A 21,305-nucleotide genomic window follows, 5' to 3' on the forward strand; every position below is an offset into this window, starting at 1 on the left:
GGTAGGTAGCAGCAGGCTCGTAAGCATTCATTCAAACAGCACTTTCCTGCATTTGCCAGCAGCTCTTCGCTGTGCTTCAAGCATTGCACTGTTTATTACTTCAAGCGTATCAACTCCCGAGATTAGGCTGGCAATACTAAAGTACCTATTAGAACATCCAATAGTCAAAGGTATATGAAATACAAATGTTATAGAGAGAAATAGTCCTATAATAACTACAACCTAAAACTTCTTACCCGGGAATATTGAAGACTCATGTTAAAAGGAACCACCAGCTTTCATATGTTCTGAGCAAGGAACTTAAACGTTAGCTTGAGCAAGGAACTTAAACGTTAGCTTTTTTACTTGGCACATATTGCACTTTTACTGTCTTCTCCAACACTTTGTTTTTGCATTATTTAAACCAAATTGAACATGTTTCATTATTTTTGAGACTAAATTGATTTTATTGATGTATTATATTAAGTTAAAGTAAGTGTTCATTCAGTATGGTTGTAATTGTCATTATTACAAATATATCTAAAAATCGGCCGATTTAATTGGTATCGGCTTTTTTGGTCCTCCAATTATCGGTATCGGCTTTTCTTGGTCCTTCAATTATCAGTATCTGCGTTGAAAAATCATAATCAGTCGACCTCTACTATATATATGACCTTCTCAGGAGATAATTTCAAAGTGCCACTGAACGTGCATATTGCTTTTATTTTTGTATTTTATTTTACCAGGTATGTTGACTCACACCGACCACACAGCTCACATGCGTGAGCGCTGCAAAATACATTTACACATACATGTTATTCAATCATTGCACCCACCCTGACCGCGCGCCTCAACGAGCGTCTGCGTGGCCAAGCGCTAAAATAGAAATAGGTTCTATTTGTGACACTCAACGCGCTGTATGTCCAGCCTCTCCCATCTCCTCATTGGTTTTTAAGAGCATATACCCACGTGCTATCTCCTCATTGGTGTTTAGGAGCATATACCCACGTGGGTGATTGAAAGATGAGCTGACGTCCACACTCCAGTCGGTTGTAGTAATGCATCGTAAAGATGGTTGCCAACCGCCATATGAAGTCCAAAGAAGTAAAAAGAAGCCTGAGGAAGGAGGAGAGATGACGAGAAAGGAATTCAGTTTACCGTTTTATTTGTGGATTAATTGTCGGAATAGAGGACCTTGTGCATTTTAGGTAAAATAACAACCCAATGTTGATATCTCAGGACAAATTAGCCAGCAAGCTAGCTAAATTGCCATAAATGTTATTAATGCTTTTCGACCTGTCCCCAAATTAATATAATTGTTTCGGAGTCTATGATATTTCAATCAGCGTGTCGGTTTCGTGTCTGGTGTGGGTGTACAAAATCAACATGCATGCGTGCGTCAGTTTGGTCAGCATGTAAGAAGCCAACCTTACTAGTTACCACAGTCAGAAAGTCATATACCCAGCTTCTTTCTACAATTTCTCTTCTTAAAATGTGATTTTAAACCTAACCTTAATCACACTGACAACCTTGTGCCTAACCTTTAAATGAAGACCAAAGAACACATTTTTATTTTTTATGCATTTTTACGATATAACCAATGTTGACATTGGCTGTGGTAACTAGTGGAAACCTTACTGAAGCATGTTATTCCTACTACTCTCAATTGGCCTCCCCTTACTCACAGGGAACTTCTTAGGATCCCTCTCCCTGGACCCATCTTCCTCTACTACTCTCTTCACTGCCTCTTCATATGACACCTGTACTACTTGGGGCCATATAGTGCTACCATTTTACTCACATATGTACCTACATATTCTGGAATAATTTAGATTCCCCAAGTAATAATTCTAGCTTTATTACCTCAAATATTTATCATTGTGCTCCTACATTTCTTTGTGTGCGCTTACAGTTTTCAACTTAGGTGTGCTCCTTGTATAAAAAAAAGTCCAGCATAGAACCCTGCTCCTCTGACCCTGGCAACCGTGACCTGTCTTTCTCTTGCTGGACACTTTTGATCTCCAGCAATATGGGTACCCCTACAGTAAACATGCACAGCTGTCCCCACTAATACTACATATTCCTTTGTCTCATGCCCTCCTGCACACTTCTCACATCTAGGAATCTCCCTCCTACACACTGCTGCATCATGATCATAAGATGAACCCGTGAACTGTGAACCTCAGTTGTTCCGTGTATTTGAACTAATCCAGAACTAGCTGGATCTCCAAACTGCATTCTCCTGCTCCGACGTAGCAATCATCAACCAATGTGTGCAACGTCATCGACTGCAGGTGGGCCCCAGACTACTATACCATATGATGTGGTAAGCTGATGCGTAAAATACTTATCCAGGTGTTATAAGATCTGGCATGCGTCAGCAACGTCTGAGCAGAGGAATGACTCATGGCTATGCCTATCCCACAACGCAGGCATAATAGCCTAGCGGATGCATGTCTACAGCCTCTGGGATCATGCCTGGCATGCCAAAGATCAACATAATTCATTAAAAGTCATTGATCAGAACTGAGCCTAACATTTTAGATACAGTTGTGGTCTTCAAAAGGTCTCCGGGCCGTAATGGTTTGTTAAGGGGTATAAGCAAGTGTTGTGTATCAATGGCAGCGAGTGCCACAAGCCTCTTAGTGCAAAACCAGCTCAGAAAACCCTTATACCCCTTCTTAGTACATTGTAGCCTAATAACTCTGGCTAAATAATGCTTGGGCAATTATTCAACAAGTAAAGGATCAGCTTAGCCCTCTGTAGCCTGCAGAGGTTTACATGACATGAAGGAAATAACAGTGCCGGCTTCCCGGGGGGACTCAAATGGGTTAGGATGTCATTAGCTGGAGCATTTAAGCATGGCAGCTAGAGCAGCATTTTATCATTTTAAGATCAAGGCGTCACTCTCATACCAGGGACGTGTTCTGAACTGTAGCCATACTGTTGTGGTTCTTTTTAGTTTCTTAGGTAGAGGCTAGTTTCTCTCAATGCACAGGCAAAACATTTTAGGTACTGTAGCCTGGTGGTATCATACATTTTTTAAGACTAAGCTATATTTGGGCTACAGTCTGAAATGATTTGCGTTAAGGCGAGAGGCTACAATTGCAAATAGTTGAGTTGTTTTTGTTTTGTCCTTGCCAAAGGTCAAAGATGGCAAGGTTTTTTGTAGAATAGCCCTTTTGTATTCATATATATATATATATATAATATAATATATATATATTATAAATGACCAAAGCAACAAACCTAAAGCTTTTTCAGTCACATGCACCTACATTAATAATTGTTTGACATCTACAAGTGAAATTGGAACCGGAACCATATTGGTTCATTTGCATTTTTCCATCTCAACATCAGTGACTGTGTAAATTTCCATGCTCTTTGTTTTGACATTTGTACTTGTGACATTGCATTTGAAGTAGCCTAACCACTGCCAGCCAGAAAACACTTCATTTGAGTTCATTGGTGGCGGTTTTCTCTGGCTGCGAAAAAAATGCCGGTGCCCCCCTTCTCAATGTTTCGTGTGCTTCTGTTGCCTTAAAGATGGGAGTGAAAGAGGCCATCTATTTCGGTGGTGTAATAGTTTAAGGGGCTTATGTTTGCTGTTGGTTCAGGGGTCGGCCCTATTCAGACGTGCATATTGGTGCAGTTGAGACTGTCTCTCTCTCTGCCCTCCCTCACTGTCTATGGTTTGGGGCTGCCCTGAGAGGCTAGGATAATGACTCCCAGTGTCTGGAGAGATTAAAGGCCGGAGCTGCATTGTTCAAATGCCTCGAGATTAGTTTCCAAGGAGCAGATTGCTGTTGCCATGAGAACGCAGTGCCTGGAATTAGGATTGGGGGGGGGATTCTTCTTTTTAAATGCCCCACTCTTTCCATCCCACTTTTATTTACCCTTTCTTTCCTTGACTTTCTATTGACACTGATTATATTGTCCAGTTAACATGTGATGAATGTTAGGCCTACTCCCCTGCAAATAGACTAATTGACCCTTTTCTAAGCCCCACCCCCTTGGTTACTGTTGAGCAAGAGCAACGTGAAGTTCATAAGTGCACATCAAATTTGGTGTCAGATGACAGCTGAGTCTATTTATTTTAAGACATACACTGTATACACTTTTTTCAAAAATGTTCCATCCTAAAAATGTGGAATTGATTTCTGTTCAAACAGATGGAAAGGTGGTCTTAGAAAACATCTAGCAGGGAAAGTCTTAAAATGTATTAGAAATACATCAAACCACAATTATGTTAAAAACCCTGGCAACTAATATCAACATTTTATATTGTTTTTCAGAAATTATTTTCATTCTGTAAGTAAAAAAATAAATATGTAACCTAGTGTCTTGTTAATGTGTTACCAAAAATCTACCTATCTTTAAGATATTTTATAGTTTCTCTCCTTCATGAGGGAGGATAATGAAAGTTCACAAAAGTAACAAGTAAAGGTTTTACAATTATTTTGTGTTTTTGTGATAATTTGTTTTTTTTTCGATTTATTAAGTAATTAAAACAAGTCATTCTGTTACTAAATTGGTAACATAAACCCTTAAAAATCTGTAACAGATTACTGCAACTGAATTGGCTACAATGGGAATTTATAGTAGTCACAAACCAGTTGGGTCACCTGCTACTATTCTCCCTTCCACGAGCATACTGTTATGCTCAGCACAATGTTTTCTTTCTGTTTCTGTCCTGTGGAGTGTGAAAAACGTCTGGACAACCGCTCCTTCTCTCCCCCCCTGTCTCTCTTCTATCTCACTCTCTCCAGTTAATGTCAGCTCTCTCTGTCTTTTACTGACACCTACCCATTAGCCCCCTCTCTTTCCATACTGTAACCAGCCCTCACACCCACAGAGCACCGACCGACATCAGACGATGAGAAGTAGTTGAAATTTGATCAGTCAAAATCTGAACCAATCATAAACGACTGTTTCACAAGTTTGGACAGCAGAGTAAAGAAAAGTAGAGTATAGTACTGTAAGGTAGAGTTTAGAACAGTACAGTAACTCTACTGTGATGTCTGCTTCATAAGTTTGGACGTCTATGATTGGTACAAATTTGTTCCGGACCAACCACATTTGGTCTTGTTTGAGGGAGGAGCTCATTAGAATAATAGCCAGTGTGTAGAATAATACCCAAACATGCAAAGGAGGCTAGGAAATGTTTCTACATTCTGTGTACCTATTTAGGATACATCACCATGAAGAGAATGATATTCAAAATTATGCATTTCTGTATATTGCACATCAGAGACCCATGATTTCATTCTGTTACCATCATTCTGTTACTGGGTGTTAATCCACTTCAGTTACTGTATTACAATAACAAAATAGAGGTGTCATATCATAGCTGACACTCCATTCTTTCTACAGACATCTTTAAATTTGGAGTAGATATTTAAGAGTTTTTGGAAAATGTGGTCACATAAACAGAGGGAGATTTTACCATCATTCTGTTATCTGCACAGTTTTTCGAGTAAATGTGTTTATGGTTTGTTTAACTTTGCAATCGATGGTTTTTGTTTGACATTCTTTTAAAGTGAAAAATCGGAATATCAGCGTCATTGGAACATTGCCCTATGACAACTCGGACAACATTTTTCTGGGAAGCCCAATTCCCCGTTCAAACTAGTGGAGAAAACCCCTCAGAATGATTTCAGACTGTTTTTATTACTCGGTGAAAATAAAAAACACAAACTAACCTTTGCTAATCAGGAGCCTCTCGGATATGTTGTGGTGGACTGTTATAGCAATTGCTTCACTGGAACCTGGTAAAATATATATTTTTTAGTGTGGCTAGCCACTGAATGACTGAATGCACTGTGTCAGCATGTAGCTACTAACTACTTTTGGAGCTAATGAATGCTCTCAAATCATATCCTGATGTCGACAGCAGATGAGGATTAAATACATAATATAGCTAACTTAGCTTTCTAACATACATTTGGTGAAAACAAGGTATAATTAACTGGCTAACTAGCATTAGCAGCATTTTCAATGGTGGCCAGTGCAGCTAGCTAACAGTTTGTAACAGTTGCCATCCAATGGAGCACTGATTGATTGGGTGGGATTTAGCGAAGGTTCAATTATGAGTTCTCTCCTACACGGCTGTCCATTTTCCAAATGACATTGAACATTTAGGGCTGTTATGGTCATGGGATTTTGGGTGACTGTTATTTGTCAGCCAAATGACTGCGGTGATTGCTATAAAATATGCACTTTTTCTCTTTTCCACTGCTCCTGAATGCGGGGGGACTCAACTGAAGACTTGTTTGCTACAACACCTTGCTTGTTTCCACAAAGAACGAGAAAGTTTCGTCACATTGTTACCATGGAAACGGACTCAACCACAGGAATGCCTGTCTATCCCATCTATGGATATCCACTGAGTGTACAAAACATTAGGAACTTGTTAAATCCATTCGGAGGGTGAATGTGCAAGACAAAATATTTAAGTGCCTTTGAACGGGTATGGTAGTAGGTGCCAGGTGGACCGGTTTGAATGTGTCAAGAACTGCAGCGCTGTTGGGTTTTTCACGCTCAACAGTTTCGTATGGGTTTTAAGAATGGTCCACCACCCAAGGACATCCAGCCAAATTGACACAACTGTGGGAAGCGTTGGAGTCAACATGGACCAGCATCCCTGTGGAACGCTTTCGACATCTTGTGGAGTCCCATGTCCCAATGAATTGAGGCTGTTCTGAGGGGGGAAAAGGGGTGCAACTCAATATTAGGAAGGTGTTCCCAATGTTTTGTACACTCAGTGTAGCATGACCATACTATTTTTAAGGTCCCCGTCTTCAGTCAGATGTTCGTTTCACATACACAAAAAAGCATAAAGCATTTATGATGATCTTCATCTAAAATCGCCTGTTACACGATTATACAATTTCCGTGCCAGCCCTAAATTGAAATTAGGCCTAATCAGGAGCAAATGGAATTTGGGTACATTTTTCTTTCAATTCCAACCTCTACAGTTATTTGCTGAGCTACCTTCTAAGGAGAGCAAATGAAGGATGAAGAGATTCAAATAAATTTTCAGAGCTGTCTTTAATTGGCTGACAAAGGCTTATCGTAATTAGCTACTTTCGCATGTGTGTGACGGATTTGGGTATTAGCATATTACATGGAGGGTATTACCGCCACTTTTAAAAGCCTCTTAATGAGAATAAACTTCCCCCTCCACCCAAATGACCCCCATCCAACTGCCATGTTTTATCACTATTCAAAATGCAGCCAAACCCTGTTGTCGAATCAAATGGGCTTCTTGTTGTTTTATTGGTGCGATGAAGGGCAGATCAACGTCGTGTTCATTTGGTTACTGCTCAATAATTTGTAGGCTTTAGCTACCTTAAATGGCAGGACATGACTGTCTACCTTGCGTATGCCATATACTTAGACCATGGGTACACAACCTCCTTTTCTACAGACGTGGGTAAAACTGAATCATTGTTCAGTGTTTTACTCAGAACCGAGCTTTGGGGTGAAGTTTCCCCTAGGTACAGATCTGGGATCACCAATCATAACATCAACCACTAGTGAGTAAATTTCTAAACTCACCCTAGATCAGTGGTGCGGCAGGGTAGCCTAGTGGTTAGAGCGTTGGACTAGTAACCGAAAGGTTGCAAGTTCAAATCCCCGAGCTGACAAGGTACAAGTCTGTCGTTCTGCCCCTGAACAGGCAGTTAACCCACTGTTCCTAGGCCGTCATTGAAAATAAGATTTTGTTCTTAACTGACTGGTTAAATAAAGGTAAAATAAAAAAAAGTGTAGGAGCAACTTCATCCTACTCCCAGAAGTGACTGATGGGATGCAGACGAGATACCATCCACATTTATGGAATCTACACAGGCAGACACAAATGACTGTTTCGGTTCATCTTCTTGATAACTTCTTGAAAGCCCTCTATTTTGTGTCCCCTCAGAAGAGGAATGGCACAGATGAGGAAGTCGGGATGTGACGGGATAAGGACCAACTCCCGGACTGAGCTGTGGGTCCCACAGGTGTCGGCCAGACAGGAGATCCTCACCAGCCTAGTGTCTGCGCTGGACTCAGTGGTAGGACCACGAACACAGACATACACATATATTAGTTTTACCATGGAAAAAACATGAAAGATTGATTTGTCAGGCAGTGTTATTTCAATGACTTCTTACAAAATCAAATTTGGCAATTCCATGGGAGCTGAAAATATTTTTGGTAATTTGGATTGTTCTGGCAATTCTCACATTGGCAGGATGGATATTTGAAATGCTTTTTACATTTGTTTTGCAAACCATTAAAAAAACATGATTAAAGTGGCCATTTTTGGCAAATTTGTTTTAGACCTATACATGCCTACTGTAATACCCTATGATCTGTGAACTACATGATATAGACAACATCTTGGTGTCATTATACTCCTTATGGTGCTCTCTCAAATATATGTATTGATTCCAAATTAAAATGTCACATTAATTTATTCAACATTAAAAATATTAATATCTCAAAACTACCCATTTTAAGACTTTGTTGAGAACAATATACTCTAGAATTACATCAAATTGCCAGAGTGGGCTCTCTGCTAATTCTGAATATATATACTACATTTTATGAGCACCACCAACACAGTGAATGGGAAAATAGATTCAAAGGGAACTCCCGCTGCTGGTCACTTGCTGAATGTGCATTCCTAAAGGAGACTGATTGTGGTTAATGTTAATTTATATGTATAAAATGGGTCATATCATGAAAGGGTAACTCAACCCCAATTTCAGCCTTTTCCCAACCCCCTTCTATTAAAAAATGCAGTCAGGGGAGAAGTTGTGGGTGGGGGCAATTGCTCATAAACATTCATTTTGGGTGTGGATAAACATAGTTGTACCTGATCCCAACACTTTCTCACTAAAGCGTACTTACCAGAAGTCCACTGGCACGCTCTGATAATAAAATGATGTGCAACGTGAGCAGTTACAGCTTATTACATTTTCATTTTAGCAGACGCTCTTAACCAGAGCAACTTTCAGGAGCAATTATGGTTAGGTGCCTTGCTCAAGGGCACCGACAGATTTTTCATCTAGTCTGCTGGGGATTCAAACCAGAGACCTTTTAGGTTACTGGCCCACCGCTCTTACCGCTAGGCTAGCTGTCGCCCCATCTATTGCCACTTGCGGTGTAAGTTCGAATACCCCATGGGGCACAAAATACATCTTTTGAAATTTGTATTTTTGGTACTGTGTTGGGAAGAAAAGTGCAATCGTCACCTTAAATGAAGATTAGGTGGTCAATTCAATCCAGCCCGCATTGCTGGGGCGGCAGGGTAGCCTAGTGGTTAGAGTGTTGGACTAGTAACCAAAAAGTTGCAAGTTCAAATCCCCCAGCTGACAAGGTACAAATCTGTCGTTCTGCCCCTGAACAGGCAGTTAACCCACTGTTCCTAGGCCATCATTGAAAATAAGAATTTGTTCTTAACTGACTTGCCTAGTTAAATAAAGGTAAAAAATAAATTGCCAAATTGGGCGTGCTGTCACCTGCTTTTATAATAAGCCTTGAGGTTTTACCACCCAGAAGAGTTTATTTCATACCAAACCCCTCCCCTGAGATGACATAGAGGGACCTTCTCAAGGTGCCTCTCTACATCATGATTTCATTGGTAGAGTTGAACCGCTAGTGGCAAAAGGAGCTAGATTATTATTATTCACTCTGAAGCTGTGTTCGAATACTCATACTAACCGTACTATTTGTGACGTAAATTGAGTATGTAGTATGCTTATTGGTCATAGTATGGATGTTAGTAGTATGCCAAAAGATGTACTACATTCGCCAAAATACGAAGTATACAAGGAGTGGACACTATTTCCAGGCTCTTAGGGCCCATAATGTAATTATTATGCGTTCTCAATGGACATTGTTATTGAAGTCGTAAGATGTCTAGCTAGTAATTTGTCCGCTATGTTAACAATCTAGCAAAAAGTTGCATAGCAACAGCATCTACTTCCGGTAGAAAGGCGACGTGCTAGTACACTCAACTGAAATTATACCGTTCATTTACAGTTTACTAAAATGAACTAATAGTATGTAGTGTATATACTCATTAAATATGTAGTATACAGTTTGTTAGTATGGGTTTTCGAACACAGCTTTAGTCTTGCTTGAGAAGGTGACCTATGACCTTGTCTTTTAACCTGTATTCCAGTGTACAGCCATGTCAAAGCTCAATGCCGAAGTGGCTTGCGTCACAGTGCACGAGGACAGCGTGATCGCCGTGGGAACAGAAAAGGGAAGAGCTTTCCTCAACTCACGGAGGGAAATACAAACAGACTTCCACAAGTTTTGCAGTGAGTGCTTCGCTGTGTACTGGACAAAAAAGCTGAATCGGGTATAATTTGCCCAAATCACATAACACGATATGGCTACATTTTTCACTTGGAGCACAATTGCTGCAACATTTTCCTCACAGGTCCTGCTTTTGTCTTAGAGTTAAACTTTTTTTTTTTTTTAATCTGCGCCTAAAAAGGTTTTGTCTTATTTAAGTAATTCAATCTCTAGTTTTACATTTACATTTGAGTAATTTAGCATTTGCTCTTATCCGGTGTGTAGAACCATTTTTATTGTTTGTATCTCGGTAATGTGTCTCTATCCATGTAACTGTATACTGAATGTATCTGTATACTTTAAAAAATGGGACCACAATGGAAATAAGTCCCTGACTTTATTGTGCAATCCCAGTCAAGTAAAAAAAAAAATGTACTGTGTAAATATTTTTTTTTTTTTTTTACTGATAAATAAATCTATCATTCAATTCTAAAGCAATTGAGAACCAGAATAGCCCAACTTTGAGTGAAACTGGCAAGGTGAAAAGTGGAGATGTACAGTGAGGGGAAAAGTATTTGATCCCCTGCTGATTTTGTACATTTGCCCACTGACAAAGAAATTATCAGTCTATAATTTTAATGGTAGGTTTATTTGAACAGTGAGAGACAGAATATCAACAACAAAAATCAGAAAAACACATGTAAAAAAAATTATAAATTGATTTGGATTTTAATAAAGGAAATAAGTATTTGACCCCCTCTCAATCAGAAAGATTTCTGGCTCCCAGGTGTCTTTTATACAGGTAACGAGCTGAGATTAGCAGCACACTCTTAAAGGGAGTGCTCCTAATCTCAGTTTGTTACCTGTATAAAAGACACCTGTCCACAGACGCAATCAATCAATCAGATTCCAAACTCTCCACCATGGCCAAGACCAAAGAGCTCTCCAAGGATGTCAGGGACAAGATTGTAGACCTACACAAGGCTGGAATGGGCTACAAGACCACCAAGCAGCTTGGTGAGAAGGTGACAACAGTTGGTGCGATAATTCGCAAATGGAAGAAACACAAAAGAACTGTCAATCTTCTTCTGCCTGGGGCTCCATGCAAGATCTCACCTCGTGGAGTTGCAATGATCATGAGAACGGTGAGGAATCAGCCCAGAAGTACACGGGAGGGTCTTGTCAATGATCTCAAGGCAGCTGGGACCATAGTCACCAAGAAAACAATTGGTAACACACTACGCCGTGAAGGACTGAAATCCTGCATAGCCCACAAGGTCCCCCTGCTCAAGAAAGCACATATACATGCCCGTCTGAAGTTTGCCAATGAACACCTGAATGATTCAGAGAACAACTGGGTGAAAGTGTTGTGGTCAGATGAGACCAAAATGGAGCTCTTTGGCAACTCAACTCGCCGTGTTTGGAGGAGGAAGAATGCTGCCTATGACCCCAAGAACACCGTCAAACATGGAGGTGGAAACATTATGCTTTGTGGGTGTTTTTCTGCTAAGGGGAAAGGACAACTTCACCGCATCAAAGGGGCGATGGACAGGGCCATGTACCGTCAAATCTTCGGTGAGAACCTCCTTCCCTCAGCCAGGGTATTGAAAATTGGTTGTGGATGTGTATTCCAGCATGACAATGACCCAAAACACACGGCCAAGGCAACAAAGGAGTGGCTCAAGAAGAAGCACATTAAGGTCCTGGAGTGGCTTAGCCAGTCTCCAGACCTTAATCCCATAGAAAATCTGTGGAGGGAGCTGAAGGTTCGAGTTGCCAAACGTCAGCCTCGAAACCTTAATGACTTGGGGAATATCTGCAAAGAGGAGTGGGACAAATCCCTCCTGAGATGTGTGCAAACCTGGTGGCCAACTACCAGAAACGCCTGACCTCTGATTGCCAACAAGGGTTTTGCCACCAAGTACTAAGTCATGTTTTGCACAGGGGTCAAATACTTATTTCTCTCATTAAAATGCAAATCAATTTATAAAATTTTTGACGTGTTTTTCTGGATTTTTTTTGTGTTATTCTGTCTCACTGTTCAAGTAAACCTACCATTACAATTATAGACTGATCATTTCTTTGTCAGTGGACAAACGTACAAAATCAGCAGGGGATCAAATACTTTTTTCCATCACTGTATGCCTTTAGTTTCTCATGCTTGATTCTTTCAGGGCTGCACTGTCTGCAAGGGCTGACCACAGTGAATGCCCATGCCAAAGTCCAGGAGAGTGAATACAGCAAGCTTGGCAAAGAGGGCGGGCACAGCAAACAAAGGGCGTCAACAGATGCCCACTCTAACATCTTTGTCTTGAGGAAAATGGTGGAGGAAGTCTTCAGTGTGCTTTACAGTAAGGGCTTCAACATACCTCACCAAACAAAGATATAATTTTTTAGGCCTGCGCTATCGGAATTATTTATATTTTCTAATTTAACTTCCTAATTTCTACCTTTTCATAATTGAAATCAAATGTGAAACACATGATGGAATGTTAATATTTACAGTCATTTGACATGCTGTATGTATGTGATAATTTTCCAGGTGAGGCTGTTGGGAAGAGCAATAGCCTAGTCCCTGTGCCTTATGAGTGGATCCTGAAGGACCCCAGCTCTGTGGTGGCCCACGGCCTGCCTGAGGGGATCGCCCTGAGGAAACCTGCTGAGTATAACACCAAGACCTTAATGAAGATCCTGGAGCAGAGCAACCGCATCTACTTCACTGTCAAAAGGTGATCTCACTCCATACAGTACTTCATGACGTACCTGCATAAATGGCAGAAGTAAGGCAGCATAATTAGGATTGATCCATGGCTGGTCTTGTTATTGACACACAGCTTTATCTTCTCCTGTTTTCTTCATCTTCTGTTTATAGGGGAACAGAGGAGCCTTTGCGCGAGACTAAGTCCAGTGCCGGCAACGTCAGCAACCACAACTCCTTCTCGGGCACCACCAAGATCCTAGCCAAACACGTCCCAGCCTCCAAGCCTGCCTCCACCGCCCAGGAATTGTCCACCGCATCAGTCTCGGCCAGCAACTCCATGCTCTCCAGCTTCCTGTATGGCATGCCCATGTCCTCCCTGCCGCACCCTGACGGCAAGCTGGACCTCAAGCCCACGTCCATCCTCAACCTGGACAAAGACCGCCTGGGGGCCTGGGTGGCAGGGGCGGATAAAGGGATGGCCACCAAGGACAGTTCCGACAATGGTAAGATGTATAACGTGACCCCACAGGAAGAAGCTGTTGCTAAGGTAGCAGATGATGGAGATCCAGGTTACTACTGAAAAACGCTTCACCATTTTGAGTCACCGTTCATTTTCTGTCTCTGTAATTTAATTAATTTGGCAGGGTTACTATTCTCCCTGTCATTTTTCCTAGTGGTTATACTACTGGTTGTCATTTCGCATAATTTATTTGATCGAGAATCACTTTTGATTATGGACATTTTCATTTTTCAAAATTTGCTTGGCCTTGAAAGCATAATTTAATGGCTTTAAATAGGCTTTAAAATGTGCTTTTGATGCTACGCTTGAGAGTATGTTTATCAATGTTTAATTTCTGGCATTTTGCGGATAGTACTCCAAGGGGAGTTGGGCCAGAGTCCTCCCAGCATCCACGTCTCCAAGCGCCTCCTGTTTTCCCTCGTACATGAGAAGTCAGGTAGGCTTGAACTGGAACTGGACACAGACAGTAGACCTGTAGGCCACATACTTTTCTCACCAACCCGTTTGTGCTGTCTCAGATATTTTCCATTCACATTGTTCATTGGATGTAGCGTCTATGGTGGATGTGTAACAGGTACAGCTTAGCTCAGTTTGACTCTGCCCAGTAGTGTGAAACATTTTTTTTTAAAGGGGTCTTTGGGCATCTCACCCAACCTCCTGCCAGACAATACATATACTCTACATCCGGGTATAGACAATCTCTCAAATGTGGTCTTAAAGAATGACTTGTCGGCTCACTTAATGGCTCTTTTTTTCATGTGAATCCCATATTGCAGTTTATTAAAAACCAATGTTTTTTCCCTCACGCTATAGACTTCTCTCCTTTGTTGTATGACATGATTGAGAATTATAGTTTTTAATTTGTTAAACTTTGATTTCATATTATTTTTTACATTTTACACAGTGGTATGGCATTACCAAAATATATTGCAGATTAGAGTGAAGCAAAACATTGCACTCACACAGAGTATCTGCACAGTTGTGCTTCATGCTGCAGGAACATGATAGCTGCCAGACCAAAACAGTGTGAAGTTTATGCTAGCGTGTCATACTCTACGTTGTTGCGGAAGTCTGATTTGAATTATTTTCTCATTCAACTTTGTCAGAGTTTATTCTACATAGTAAATTATTGGGTGGGCCGTCTAAGGCCATACAGTATATTTTTAGAAATACATTTTGAGGTTGGTAAAATGCATTCAGTGCTAACTTTAAGGTATATTTTGGCACTTAGGTCCTTTATCTACTTTCCCAGAGCCACAAATTATTTTCTAATTTAATTCCTTCCTGTAAATCCCATCCCAATGTTTAGGTAAAATGTAATTCCAAATTCAATATTATTCCACAAATTCAATTCAGTCAGGCTGATAATGTAATTGTTCAGACAGCCTAGCTAAACTGGAAATATAGGAATAGCAGTTAAAATTATCTAAAACAAATCCTGTAGTCAGTTGTTGATACTAAGTGCATTATTTCCATTAACTGGGAAATTTACAAATATTCAATTCCAAATATTTCATTTTTTACAATTCAAATAGAATTGAATATTAGAATATTAAATATGTTATAGAATATTAAATTCCATAACTTGAATTTTTTTTTAAATTCGAATTGATTTCCACGTAAATTTTCCACTTCATGATTGAATTCAATAATTGAATAGGAATTTCAAATTGATTTGGATTTGACCCCAACCTTGATAACCACCAACAAAGCCCCTTTTTGATTTAGAAAAAAACCCTCAGTGTACATGTGGAAAGTAGACATACAGATTGAAGAGCTTTTATTTTTCTTCACCTATTTTTTTATGTTTACGTTCTTCTCTTTTGCGCTCAACAGAAAAATGGGATTCGTTCATTCGAGAGACAGAGGACATCAACACGCTGAGAGAATGTGTGCAGATCCTGTTCAACAGTCGCTATGGTGAGATGGTCAACCACTATTTCTCAGCATGGTTTCCTACTGTAGGGCATTAGCAACAAACACTTTTAGGGTTTTAACAACTTTCCAGTTTCCCGGACCCAGATTAAGGTTAGTCCCAGTCCAAAAAGTACTTTCAGTGGAGATTCTCTGTGAAAACGTTTTACTATAGAATGCTTGTGTTTAGTCACTTTCCAGCTGTCATTACTGCATATAAATCTATCCATACGTTATACCCTTATTAAGACCGCATTGTAGGGCCTCATGATTTCTGACAACCCCCTTATTTTCAGCGGAGGCCCTGGGCTTGGACCACATGGTTCCAGTGCCGTACCGGAAGATTGCCTGCGACCCAGAGGCTATGGAGATAATTGGCATCCCAGACAAAATCCCCTTCAAGAGGCCCTGTACCTACGGAGTACCCAAACTCAAACGCATCCTGGAGGAGCGCCACGGGGTCCGCTTTGTAGTGAAAAGGTAAACACTGATCTGAGATCAGTCTGGAAAAGTCTGTCATTTTTCTCTCTCATTCTTCCCTCCAAAAATAAGAGATTGCACTGTAGTGTGTAGTGCACCCATATAAGGGCTGCATAACACATCATTCCAGGGCTCCAAAATATATATTTTTTTACTGAAACAGGGAAGAACTACAACTAATGCAGTTGTCCAATAAGAAACATGCTCTAATGAAAACAATCCTTTTTGAGGACCACTGTTTGATGAGCTACAAAAGAAGGCACAGCATCTCATCTATCTCTAATTTCCTATTTGGAAAACTGAATCAATGAAGGCAGAAGTGTCAAACCAGGCCATCTGTCGGTTAAATACCCTGCCCTCCTAATAGACAATGCCCCGCTGACTGGTAACCACCACCGCACACCACACAGCATGGTGCCTCCTGCTCTCTGGCATATTGAGCCAACGTCTCGCTGTCATTCAACCCATTTGATGAAATAAATGTAGATTGGGCAACAGGCCTAGTTTGAGTTAACACCGGTATCAGCGCATGGCCAATCACAAGGCGACATGGGCATGTCATTAATATTAATACAATTAGAGCAGATTGAAGATCATATTTTTATCCAGGAGAGATATACTCCTGACTTTGTTTTTGATATTTGTTGTTGTTACTGTTGTTTATTTAAGATGGCCCAGATATAGACCGTGTAGAGAATCTCGTGACATGTTGTCTGTTCAGTTCCCTTGTTGACATGTGCACTGTTCACCAACAGTTTACTACAGGATGCCCTCCTTACTTGACTGTTATCAATGATCAATAATCACATTTATAAACAATAACAACCCTCTGTTCTCATTCCAGAATGTTTGACGAAAGGATTTTCACAGGTAATACTGAGTATTTTTTTAATCTTGCATTGTTGATTTCTAAAGAAGCCCTTAGCATGCCTTTTAGCAATGGCATGTCCTTATTTTTCTTCTGATACCATGGATGTTTAGCTGTAATAGCTTGTAGTCCATCATGGCTGATCTGATTGATTGATCTGATTGATTCTGTTATGTTGTGTCACAAAGCTGCTGGTAAGGTGGCCAAGGAGGAGGGGAAGCATGACATAAACTCCACTTTTGAGGACGGTTTCCCTGACAACCTCCAGGTCCCTTCGGCTGCACTGGAGCTGGTCACCAATCCTCACAGCAGCAGGTCTGTACGCAAATCCTAGGACTTAGCCAGTAATGTAGAGGGTGTAGTGACGCAAGATGTTATTTGGAATCATCAGAAAAATCTGTTCCGCACCTGATTTAGCCAATCTGCATCCAGAGATATAACAGACAATTAGATCAGAAGACAATACTAACAAACGTTACAACCCGTTGTAATATATTGATAGAGCCATTCAGTGAGTGCTACATGTCTATCACTTGGTAATGGAAGGCCATACCCTGACACACCATAATTTATCTATGCTAATGAATTTATAATAATTCGAAATTGTGCATTTGTTTTCCTTTTCAGATCTACAAGCTCTTGTGTGAGTCCATTGGCTGACTGCGAAGCAGGTTAGTGACAAGGCAATGCTATAGCATACAATAGCAATACTTTCATGCAAAGCCAATAGGTGAACACAGGTTAGCACTCCTTTTTACAGTAGTCTAATACGTTTCCTGATACAGAACATACTTACTTAAAGCATTTGAAACACATCTATAACAATCCAATGTCACACATTCTGGGAGAAAGATATAGCTTTACCTCCGATGGAACCATATTCCCTATATAGTGCACTACTTTTGACCAGAGCCCCATGGTCCCAGGTCAAAGTAATGCACTATATAGTGTGCCATTTGGGAGGCAGCACTGCTATATGAATTGTTTTTACTGTTACTCTTTAAGGGCCTTCAGGAGATTGTATTCCCTTGAAAAAGATTAAAACGGAACCCCCAGATGGGGAAATCATCCAGGTGACTGTACCAGGTAAGTGGTGCGCCTCCGTCATTATAGTACCTTTTGAAATAGCTTTAGCTGTTAAACCAGATAGCATCTGGAGAGCAGCAAGTCAATATAGCGTAGATATGCAGTACCAGTCAAAAGTTTGGACACACCTACTCATTCCAGATTGTTTTTATGTTTGTTACATTGTAGAATAATAGTGAAGACATCAAAACTATGAAATGACACATGGAATCATGTAGTAACCAAAAAAGTGTTAAACAAATCAAAATATTTTTTATATTTGAGATTCTTCAAAGTATGACATCTTTGCACACTTTTGGCATTCTCTCAACAAGCTTCATGAGGTAGTCACCTGGAATGTTGTATTTTTTTATTTCACTTTTATTTAACCAGGTAGGCTAGTTGAGAACAAGTTCTCATTTGCAACTGCGACCTGGACAAGATGAAGCAAAGCAGTGTGACACAGACAACAACACAGTTCCACATGGAGTAAACAATAAACAAGCCAATAACACAGTAAACAAATCAATCACACAGTAGAAAAAAAGTATATATACAGTGTGTGCAAAAGGCATGAGGCGGTAGGCAATAAATACGCCATAGGAGCGAATAGATCTGGAAGGAAAGGTGGCCAAATGAGGTGTTGGCTTTGGGGATGACCAGTGAGATATACCTGCTGGACCATGTGCTACGGATGGGTGTTGTTATCGTGACCAGTGAACTGAGATAAGGCAGAGCTTTAAGCATAGACTTATAGATGACCTGGAGCCAGTGGGTTTGGCGACGAATATGTAGCGAGGGCCAGCCGACTAGAGCATACAAGTCGCAGTGGTGGGTGGTATAAGGTGATTTGGTAACAACTAGGATGGCACTGTGAAAGACTGCATCCAGTTTGCTGAGTAGACTGTTAGAAGCTATTTTGTAGATGACATCGCCGAAGTCGAGGATAGGTAGGATAGTCAGTTTTACTAGGGTAAGTTTGGCGGCGTGAGTGAAGGAGGCTTTGTTGCGAAATAGGAAGCCTATTCTAGATTAGATTTTTGATTGGAGATGTTTAATATGAGTCTGGAAGGAGAGTTTACAGTCTAGCCAGACACCTAGGTATTGCATTTCCATTAACATGTGTGCCTTGTTAATTTGTGGAATTTATTTCCTTGAAGCGTTTGAGACAAAAAGTTGTCTTGTGACAAGGTAGGGGTGGTATACAGAAGATAGCCCTATTTGGTAAAAGACCAAGTCCATATTATGACAAGAACAGCTCAAATAATCAAAGAGAAACGACAGTCCATCATTACATTAAGACATGAAGGTCAGTCGATCTGGAAAATGTCACGAACTTTGAAAGTTTCTTCAAGTGCAGTTGTAAAAACCATCATTAAAGAATGCAAGACCCAGAGTTACCTCTGCTGCAGAGGATAAATTCATTAGAGTTACCAGCCTCAGAAATTGCAGCCCAAATAAATGCTTCTGAGTTCAAGTAACGGAAACATCTCAACATCAACTGTTCAGAAGAGACTGCGTGAATCAGGCCTTCATGGTCGAGTTGCTGCAAAGAAACCACTACTAAAGGACACCAATAAGAAGAAGAGACTAGTTTGGGCCAAGAAACACGAGCAATGGACATTAGACCGGTGGAAATCTGTCCTTAGGTCTGACGAGTCCAAATTTGAGATTTTTGGTTTCAACCGCTGTCTTTGTGAGACGCAGAGTAGATGAACGGATTATCTCTGCATGTGTGGTTCCCACCGTGAAGCATGGATGAGGATGTGGGGGTGCTTTGCTGGTGACACGGTCTGTGATTTATTTTGAATTCAAGGCACACTTAACCAGCATGGCTACCACAGCGTTCTGCCATCCCACCTGGTGTTCGCTCGTTTGTTTTTCAATGACCATCAGGCTGTGTAAGGGCTATTTGACCAAGAAGGGGAGTGATTGAGTGTTGCAGATAACCTGGCCGCTACAATCACCTGTCCTCAACACATTTGAGATGGTTTGGGATGAGTTTGACCGCAGAGTGAAGGAAAAGCAGCCAACAAGTGCTCAGCATATGTGGGAACTCCTTCATGACTGTTGGTAAAGCATTCCAGGTGAAGCTGGTTGAGAGAGTGCCAAGAATGTGCAGAGCTGTCAAGGCAATGAGTGGCTGCTTTGAAGAATCTAAAATAAAAACATATATTTTGATTTGTTTAACACTTTGTTTGGTGACTACATGATTCCATGTGTTATTTCACAGTTTTGATGTCTTCACTATTATTCTACAATGTAGAAAATAGTAAAAATAAAGAAAAACCCTTGAATGTAGTCTCGCCAAACTTTTGACTGGTACTGTATGTAAAAGGGAGTCTTGGAAAATGTTTTCTGTGTTTTAAGCGATCTGTCTTTTTCAGCCATCTTTTTTAAAACAAATTCTTATTTACAATGACTGCCTAGGAACAGTTGGTTAGCTGCCTTGTTCAGGGGCAGAACAACAGATTTTTACCTTGTCAGCTCTGGGATTCAATCTAGCAACCTTTTGGTTACTGGCCCAATGCTCTAACCACTAGGCTAACTGCCGCCCCATTTGTCACCTAAATATCACTGGATTGCTACTCTTTTATACTTTTGCCTGATGTTTTTTCCGTTACCGCTGTAACAATGTTGTGAAATTGGGAAAAGTTATATTTTAATGCAGTTGAAATGTTTACAAATTAGATGCGCTGAAATGAAAGCAACTTCCCGAAAACAAACATTTGGATTATAGTGATGTTATGTCTGATCTAGCTAGCAATGTAAAGTATGAATAGATGGGTGTAATCTAGAGCCAAGCGTGTTGATTTTTTTATCCAAGGGTATCCTGTTATTGACACACCTGTTGAATTATGAGAACGTGACAACAACAGTAATTAATGAGTTAGTCTAGACAGTGCAGGTAGGCCTAGACAGAACAAGTCACCTGATGAATTATGAGAACCTGACAACAACAGTAATTAATGAGTTAGTCTAGACAGTGCAGGTAGGCCTAGACAGAACAAGTCACCTGATGAATTATGAGAACGTGACAACAACAGTAATTAATGAGTTAGTCTAGAAGTCAGGTACCTAGACAGAACAAGTCACCTGATGAATTATGAGAACGTGACAACAGTAATTAATGAGTTAGTCTAGACAGTGCAGGTAGGCCTAGACAGAACAAGTCACCTGTTGAATTATGAGAACGTGACAACAACAGTAATTAATGAGTTAGTCTAGACAGTGCAGGTAGGCCTAGACAGAACAAGTCACCTGATGAATTATGAGAACGTGACAACAACAGTAATTAATGAGTTAGTCTAGACAGTGCAGGTAGGCCTAGACAGAACAAGTCTTTGGTGGTTGCAGCCCTGTTCCACCCCTTTGTTAATGTATTCTGTTAAATAAAGGTTACATTTTTTTTTTTTAAATACAAATGTATTCATGTCTGCGAATACGCCATGTGTTTATGCAAAGGAGGCACATATAATTGTATT

General features: G+C 40.5%; 1 protein-coding gene across 6 annotated transcripts in view; it reads left to right on the forward strand.

The window, feature by feature from the left end:
• The window catches only part of LOC135548866 (general transcription factor II-I repeat domain-containing protein 1-like), a 42,771-nt gene that overhangs the window by 3,793 nt on the left and 17,673 nt on the right, over positions 1-21,305 (forward strand). For 5 of the 6 annotated variants that reach the window (XM_064978916.1, XM_064978912.1, XM_064978915.1 and 2 more), the window contains exons 2-13: positions 7,904-8,036; positions 10,154-10,295; positions 12,447-12,623; positions 12,815-13,001; positions 13,145-13,476; positions 13,846-13,929; positions 15,330-15,413; positions 15,704-15,887; positions 16,732-16,757; positions 16,944-17,070; positions 17,383-17,426; positions 17,761-17,841. In XM_064978916.1, the coding sequence (XP_064834988.1) occupies positions 7,911-8,036; positions 10,154-10,295; positions 12,447-12,623; positions 12,815-13,001; positions 13,145-13,476; positions 13,846-13,929; positions 15,330-15,413; positions 15,704-15,887; positions 16,732-16,757; positions 16,944-17,070; positions 17,383-17,426; positions 17,761-17,841 (1,594 nt within the window). In that variant the 5' untranslated portion in view covers positions 7,904-7,910. The remainder of the gene's footprint in view (positions 1-7,903; positions 8,037-10,153; positions 10,296-12,446; positions 12,624-12,814; positions 13,002-13,144; positions 13,477-13,845; positions 13,930-15,329; positions 15,414-15,703; positions 15,888-16,731; positions 16,758-16,943; positions 17,071-17,382; positions 17,427-17,760; positions 17,842-21,305) is intronic. The other variant, XM_064978913.1, reaches the window with a different exon arrangement.

The sequence above is a fragment of the Oncorhynchus masou genome, chromosome 11 (assembly GCF_036934945.1).
Source record: "Oncorhynchus masou masou isolate Uvic2021 chromosome 11, UVic_Omas_1.1, whole genome shotgun sequence".
Lineage (NCBI taxonomy): Eukaryota > Metazoa > Chordata > Actinopteri > Salmoniformes > Salmonidae > Oncorhynchus > Oncorhynchus masou.